This window comes from Sceloporus undulatus, chromosome 3, assembly GCF_019175285.1.
Source record: "Sceloporus undulatus isolate JIND9_A2432 ecotype Alabama chromosome 3, SceUnd_v1.1, whole genome shotgun sequence".
Taxonomy (NCBI): Eukaryota; Metazoa; Chordata; class Lepidosauria; order Squamata; family Phrynosomatidae; genus Sceloporus; species Sceloporus undulatus.
Genome location: NC_056524.1, coordinates 165766535 through 165775049, shown reverse-complemented (window position 1 = coordinate 165775049; position 8515 = coordinate 165766535). Strand labels below are relative to the sequence as shown.

The 8515-nt window shown below is 41.7% G+C and overlaps 2 protein-coding genes across 2 annotated transcripts in view; one reads left to right on the top strand and one right to left on the bottom strand.

Moving 5' to 3' along the window:
- Positions 1-8515, bottom strand: part of LOC121925884 (AT-rich interactive domain-containing protein 5B-like) — a 361184-nt gene that overhangs the window by 10505 nt on the left and 342164 nt on the right. The gene's annotated exons all lie outside the window — the stretch shown is intronic.
- Positions 2546-8515, top strand: part of RTKN2 (rhotekin 2) — a 46650-nt gene continuing 40680 nt past the window's right edge. The window contains exon 1 of the mRNA XM_042459415.1: positions 2546-2737. Coding sequence (XP_042315349.1) covers positions 2664-2737 — 74 coding nt within the window. The 5' untranslated portion in view covers positions 2546-2663. The remainder of the gene's footprint in view (positions 2738-8515) is intronic.

Here is an 8515-nt window from a genome sequence, read left to right as displayed (position 1 = left end):
GCTGGTGCTCTTGGACCTTTCAGTGGCGTTTAATACCATTGACTATGGTATCCTTTTGGAATCTCTGAGGGGTTGGGAATCTAGAGGCATTGTGTTGCAATGGTTCCTGTTCTACCTCTCAGGCAGGTTCCAGATGGTGGTGCTTGGTATAGCTGCTCTGCAAAAAGCTGTTATATGGCATAGCACAAGGTACCATTCTTTTCCCAGTGCTATTCAATATCTACATGAAACTGCTGGGAGAGATCATCCGGAGGCATGGGGTGGGATGTTATCAGTAGGCTGCTGACACCCAAATATACTTCCTCATGCCTTCAAAAATAGCTTCAGCTAAGGATAGTGTGTCGCCTCTGAATGAATGCTATGAAAGCGGAGCTCTTCATTATTCCCTTGTAATCACTTCTTTTTTATCATGACTGTTGTTCCCACTAGTTTGTGCCACTTTAAAATGCATGTCAATCATCTACACGTCTTTGGTGACACAAGAAAGAAGGGGGGGAGGGAGGACTGGGAGAGCCAGGCACCTTCCCCCCCAAATGGAGGAACATCCAGGAAAAAATATACATGGAGGACATTCCCAAATCAAAGCCCCAAACTCTGCAAAGAATGTCAATACATGCCTCTTGGTCATGCTCAACACAAAGAACCTTCCAGGGGGGTATGGAGGACATCTTCAAATCAAAACCCCAAAAATCACTCCTAGAAATGTCGATGCAGAGCTTTCTAAGTGATGCTCAGAATGGAGGACATTCAGGGGAGGACTTAACACATGGGGAGGAACAGGTGGTGCGCTCCCAGTCCTCCAGAACTTGGAGGACATGAGGATTTGGGGTGATGCCCTCTCATCCTCGAAGGACTTGGAGGACATGGGAGGGGCTTGAGGTGCTACCCCCATGGATGACTCACCCCTGTGATGCATGGATCCATGGGTGTCATGGAGGACTCTCCCATTGCCATCCTCTGAGGCTGAGAGAGTGTGACTAGCCCAAGGCCACTTACTAGTTATATGGATTCAAACACTAGTCTCCAGAGTCCCAGTCCAACATTCAAACCACTGCAGCACCCTGCCTTGGAAGGATCACTCCCTCTTTTTTAACCCAGCAGCCTGGGCTCTACTTGAAAGTAAAGGCAGGGAAGCTGAGGAGGAGTGAAGAATCACTCCCTCTTTTTCACTTCAGATACCTGGGCTCTACTCGAAAGTAAAAGGCTGGGAATCAAAGGAGGAGGAGGGGAGAGAAGAATCATTCCCTCTTTCCCCCTACCCCAGCAAACCTGAGTGAGTCAAGAACACCATTTCCCCTTTGAGCAGCCCAGCTTGGGAACTATAAAATAAAAATAATAAATGACAGAATATGCAATTCATTGGTCTTTGTCGCTAACTGGCGCACCACCCAACTAATTGCAAGTAGTAGTTGCAGATACAATAGATTGTATATTCTGTCAAATTGTTTTATAAAAAGAAAATATATGATCATGCACCCATAGGCCACACCACAAGCACAAAGGCAGTGGGGGCGGGGGGGATGGCTGGTTTCCCAAAAACTGAGGAGAGATGTAACACCCCTCTATCAACCCGCTTTGCCGTAGTCTCTCTCCTCCAGAATGATGTGATTGAGATCCCTCGTTCCCACTTGCTGAACATGTTTCAGAATTGATTCTTTTCAAAAGAACCAGCAAAGAGCTAGTGTCAAGAAAGAGCATGTGTTTTTTTGTTTTTGCGTTTGCCTCGCTTTATCACGATTGAAGCCGACACCTGGCCTGATTCCTAATGATAGGGATATGTTCTGTGAATAATGGCTACTTGAAAGGCCATTTTTAAAATACAGTCGCCCTTCTAACTTGTGGACCTGGGATCTGCGATGTCAATTATACACGGAGGGGCAACCTCAATTTCTAATGGTGTGCGTGCCTGGGGGCGGCCTATCAAGCCTCACTTCTTGTGAGGGATCAGGAGATAATCTTTCAAGGTGGATAGTTTTATTCACAAGTATCCTTGTTTACAAACAGATACACTTTCAGTCCTATAAAGATTGTACAGTAGGACCCTCCTTATCTGCGGACTGCTATCTATGGATTTGACATCTGTGGGTGGCAAGCCCAAGGGGCAGAGGAGGAGGAAGAGAAGGAGGAAAATAGTTGGCGTGGTGGGAGGAAGAGAGGAAGGCACTGCGGGAGGAGAGAAGGCAAGGTGTGGCAGCAGGATAAGGGGTAGCGAAGTGGAGGAGAAGGAAGAAGAGGCGAGGCAGGAGGAGGCGGTAACCCTCCAAAATGCAGTTGTCTCCATTAGTGGTGCGGCCACATTGCCAGGCCACCATGAAGTCAATGGCACTGAGCATCCGCTATTTGACATCCGCAGGGGGATCCAGAATAAATCGCCTGCGGATACTCAGGTCCCACTGTACCAGCAAACTCAAGATCTGAGGTAAATTATCACTGTTGTCTAACAAACTGATATAATAGATCTGTTTCTATTTTAGCAAATCCACTTTATCACAATTTGCAGTTGAAGTTTATGTGACAACTATTTTGTGTTTGGCATTTAGGATTGCAGCTTTCAAGAAAAAATTGACTTTGAAAGTGCGAATGCGAGAAGGAATTTGTAAATTGCTTGCTGTAAGCACACAAAAAGATCAACTTTTCATGCCGTAAAAACCTGATGGTTTGCAATGCCGCAACTTGCCTACAGAACAGAACTACAGAGGCAAGCAGGAGAATCAACTATGAGCAAAACTACAGGAAGGTCAGTAATTTGACAGTTTGTGCACAAATGCAACTTCTATCTCTGTCCGTGAATTATAGCTTTCCCTGACAAAATATCAAGCTTTTAGCAGTCAAAGACATGAAAAATCCATTCTTCTGCTGACCATTTGTTAATTTCCAAGAACAGGTAAATTATTCAAAGACATCCCTGAATATCAAGGAACTTTTCAAAAGCAAATTACTTATGTGATATTTTTCTCCCAAAATGTAGCTATGATTGGACAATGCAAAAACAATGTGTTAAGGAAGCATTGTAGTATTGCATTTGTAACATTGCTGAATAAGCAAGCCCTTTGTTGAAAGACAGGTGGTGACCATATTACCTGGAAGAGCAATTTCTGCTGTATAAAATGTCTTGGAGATTATACCATACTAGTTATAATTAAAATTGATGCCCATTGATGAATTGGAATTGGATATTCTGATCTCTGTTCCATTTGCTGTAATCCTCGTGTTATATTATTTTATTGATAGAAAATTATATATATATAATATAATATATATATAATTTTGGATACTTATTTGGCCTCAACAAAGGGACGCAGTGTCCCAGCAGTTAAGATACTGACTCTGATTTTTGAAGTCTGCCACAGATTGCAAATTGGACTGAGATCATGGCTTTGACGTTGCTATTCAAGACATTCAGTTTCTGTTAGATCTTTCCAGTGTTACTTTCTCATAATGTTAAGATCATGGTCCACCTGGCAGGTGAACCACTGCCTGAGACTGAGGTCTCTTGCAGTCTGATTCCCTCTAGAATTGCCTCAAAAAGATTATGTTTTGGGGGTGAGGATTAACCCTTAATGCCAACCAACAGTTCATAGAGGTCCATGGAAAACCATAACTGTGATTGCCCCCAATCCGTGAGAGGGTTTTCCAAAGTAGAAAGTTTGTTTTTATATTTGGGACATGAGAGGGATTTGATTTTGACTGGTATGCTTAATGGACTTTATAACACCATACAAGATCTGGAGTCCCCAGGAATGAGAGGGTAGGAAGGGATTTAGGAGTACACAAGAGACTCACCTTTATGATGTGGCAAAACATCTTTTGGCTTTTCACTCCACTGAAATGGAGAGTGTGTGTGTGGAGGGGTGCTCAGGGCACTTTTCCAGCAGGTCCTCCACCCTCACACCTATTATCCACATGGCTAGGTCTACATGCCATTCATACTACCTATTCAGGTGCTATGTATGCCATCAACAACGCATCAGCTCATGCTGCTGCCTAATTAAATTATAGTTGGATGATAAATATATTAGGGGGGTTTCAAATGTTACAAGTTTTGGTGAATGGCCTCTAACAAGTCAAGTTCCAGCCTTATTGTTCTACAGGCATACTTGAATTAATAAAGCTTCTGACGTGGGAACGGGTTTTTAAAAAGTCTTTTATGTCTTTCCAGCCCCTTTTGTTCCTCATCCCCTGTCTGACCAGAATTTTTGTTTTAACATTAATGGCATTGGGAAGATGGTGGAGGAGGGTTGGGAAGCACAGACTTTTGGTCTGTTGCAGCAGTATGTATAGTAGCAATGCAATAAAATTGAACTGGGAAAGAATGGCATCCTATTCTAGCCCATCTCACTGCAACTGGTGTTTGCTTACCACAACAGTCAAGTGAACAGCAGCTATTTCCAAAATCCCTTACTGATCATGGAGGAGACTTGTGGAAAAAAAAAAAACAATCTTTGAATGCATTTTGGAACAAACCTCAAGTGATTCTAGAAGTTCAAGATATTTTTGTTGAGACATTCAAAACTTATTTGACTGGTTGTTTTGTTTCATTGCATATGTTATTCTACACATAAAGTTGGCTGAAACATGCGGAAGTGCCCCCTTTTTTGTGGTATGGAAGCTATCCTACCTTTCCAGGTTATTCTGCCTCTGGTACCAAATCAATACCTAAGAACACATCTACTTGTTAAGTGAGCTTATTGAATTTTGTAATGATACTTTCAAATTTGTCCTGAGTTTGTTGATAGCTGCTTGGTCTTCATTGCTTTGCAAACTCAGAAACCCTCCAAAAACAGGTGCATTAAGCTGAGATCACAGGCTCTCAATGCAAACAGGTGGAGAAACATGTCACAAACAAAGGGGGTGTATACCTAGGCAACCAAAAAGTGCCAGAAAACTCGCTATGGTTACTTATTTTGGGCCACAAATAAAAAGAATTGCACCATCACAGTGTAGAATATCTTCCCGCACACTAGTTGTTAAATGGGCAGTACCAATTTAAACCATGCCACTTTGGTTGAGCTCATCAAAATGTGGAAAAGACAAAGGCTCTGTGTGTATGTGGTGTAAACACAAAACTTGCATGGAATGATCACACAGATGGTAATCTTTTGGCATCGGAAAACTAAAATGCATACTATGGTTATGTTTTCATTGTTAGAGCCCAGTGCAACATATGGTGCCCTGAACATGTTACTGCATCAAGTGTGTGTAAGCAGGAATTATGTGATGGGAACTGCAACCATTTGTTGGGATGGAGCATGCTTCTTTTTATGATTTCTGTTTTCTAGTTGTCTTTTTCTGGATATAAAAGTGAAGTTGTTCTGGTATAGAGATGGTTGTCCTTTATATGTGATGCAATTACCACATGAATAGCTATGGAATGCTCTTAAGAAATCGGAGTGCCGCTGTAGACCTGATGAGAAATCTTTACTTAGGACAAAAAGCTCCTGTTAGAATAGAATATGGAAGAAAAAGAATGGTTCCCATTTGGCAAGGGGTCAGGCAAGGCTGCATCCTTTACATCCTATCTGTTCATCTTCATGCAGAAAATTACATACGAAGGGCAGGTTTAGACGCAGAAGGAGTTTAGAAAATACTATAGTACTAGCGGAAAACTTCATAGACTTGGAACATTACGAGTAGAGTTAAGGAAGAAAGTGAAAAAAGCAGTCTTACGCGAATATAAAAAAACAAAAATAATGACCATAGAGGATCCACATAAATTCAATCTAGATAAGGAGGAGATAAAAATGTGAAAGATTTAACGTCCCTTGGATCAAACATGATCAGAACTGAGACTTCAGCAATAAATAAGAAGACGACTAGGAATGGGGAGAGGAGCTATGAATGAACTAGACAAGATCCTAAAGTGTAAAGACACAGAACTGAGCACTAAAATCAGGATTGGTCCAAGTCATTGTATTCTCCATCACCATGTATGGATGTGAGAGCTGACAGTGAAGAAAGCGGACAGGAAGAGTATCAACTCAATGAAACATGGTGCATGGCAAACTCCCTCTGAGAAAACTTGCCAAAGAAAACCTAGGATAGGTTCACCTTGAGTTGACACATGTTGGAAATGACTTGAAGGCACACAACAGCAGCAGCGGAAAAATAGAAAGTCAGCATGCCAAGATGGATAGATTCAATCAGGGAGGCCATGGGCCTGAATCTGCAGAACTAAGCAGATCAGCCGAGGACAGGGGGTCTTAGAGATGTCTTATCCACAGAATGTCTGTATCAGTGCCAAATCCAAGGCAGTTAACATTACCAATCCTCAAATTTTTAGATGAGTGTCGAGAACCTGTGGGGACAGTCTGCAAAAGGACAGAATCCTCTTAACAACTTAGCTTGTGTAACCATGGGTTTGTTGTTATTGTTAAGCCCGGAATTTGACCTCGACTCATGGCAACCCTGTGGGTGAGAACATCTCTAACCCCCCTGTCTCCACTGCTCTGCTTAGTTTTGCAGACTCATGCCTGTGACCTCTCTAATTCAGTGTAGCCACCTGGCATGCAATCTTCCTTCCTTTCTACAATGTGCCCGCGTCATACGTGGATGCACCTATGCGGCTTCAGCATACGCTGAAAGCCACTAGGGAGTGCACAGGGTGCAAGGAAGGCGATCCCATAAAGGATAATGGGGGTGAACATCGCCTCCCATTAAGAAAATGGGGCTAGAGCATACGCTTTTTTTATGCAGGGGGTCTGGAACGTATCCCCCACATAAAAAAGGGCGCACTGTACCACCTTCCAACCTTTTTTAGCATTATTTTTGTTTCTCATGAATGTGGCCAAAGAACAATAGCCTCAATTGATCATCTTGGCTTCCAGGGAAATTTCAGGCTTGATCTGTTCTATGACCCCTTTGTTGTCTTCTTGGCCATCCACATTATCCTCAGCGCTCTCTCTGGCACCACATCTCAAATGAATTGATTTTCTTTTTCTCGTTTTTTTCAGTGTCCAGTTCTCACATCCATTCATGGTGATGGGGATACAGGTGGTTAGACAATTCTAACTTTCATGCTTAGTTGTATATCTTTACTCTTTAGTAATCTTTTTAGCTTTCATGCTGCTTTTCCCATTCAGTTGCTGCAGTCTCTTGTGTCTCCTTTTTTGGTGATGGGGATGTATACCGAGTGTTTCCAGCTCTTGGCCAGCTTTTGTTCCCAGTGTTGTGAAATAAGTTACACAACTATAAGTCCTTTGTGCAGGGAGATAGCCAGTTCCCCTTGAACAACACGTTCTTTCCAGCTCTTCAATGGCAGACTCATGAAACTTTTATATTCCAGTGGCTTCAAAAAGAGTGTAAAATTGTGTTAGATGAATATATGAGTTCGGATGGCAAAGGCAATCCCTAAGAGGGTGATAAGAGAGTGTACTTAATCAGAGTCTGTTACCAAATAACCCAACACATACAATTTATTTTATGGATCTCCTTTCTCCTAAGTCATTCCCACACAGCTGTACTAGTGTTTAATTACTGGACCATCCTGGGGAGTGATTCCCATGTGGCTGGGGTACAATATCCCTCTAACTATGAGGACGGGAAGGAACAGATGTGTGTACAGTTCCGTGTCAGCAATGGAAAATAGCCTACATCCTCAAAACCAAGATATCTGAGGGTACATGGTCTAAAACTGTTTTTCCAGTGTCACATTTACTATGTTTGTCTAGAGCTGTTCATGACAAGTTCAAACACAAATAGAAAACCTGATATATTTATCAAATCTATGCCAGAATTCCTGCTCAATTAAAGAAAATGATTATTGGTGCAACCTTGGTCAGTTTTGTTAATTACATACATCACTTAGCTATAAAAGCCTGCAGTACACGAAATGTGGTTTAAGAATTTAAAATCCTTTTTGTGGTGTGGTGGTCATTGTATTACATTACAGCTTTAGTCACTTGGTTGATTAAGATTGAGGTTTGCTTTAATTACTGTGGCAGTGATACATATTATTCTCTTTGAAGCAGGGACTAATTGTTAAATTTAGTGGTGCACAGTTTGCAGTGGTTGTTAGAACAAAGTATAAATGCTCCACCATGCTTACCCAGATCCCTTTAGCAGATGGTATCTCTTTGCTGATGACTAACCTATTTTTATATAGTACAGTACGGTAACCCTAAATCCTGGTGGTTGGTCTCAACAGACACATATTTAATGATGATATTTGTTGATCTGAACGGCAGGAAAGGTGTGTAGTTAGAGAAGCAGAAGGAGTCAATCCTCCTAGTAGTCTTTGCTTTATAAGCTCAATTATTTTGGATTCTGAAGAGAGAATGTGGTAAAGATTTCCAGCTTGTTGCAATATCACAGCAAAGTTTTGCTATATCACAGCAACATTTTGCCTGACGTACATTGAGTTAAATGACAGCAATATGGGTACTCTTGTCATAAAAAAATAGAAGTGTATAGCAACTGCTGTTCATATCAATAATTTGGTGGCTTGTTCCTTGGTTCAAACTATTTGGTCATTCTTTTATGTGTGTTGCCAGTCATGAAACACTAGTATCCTGTATCT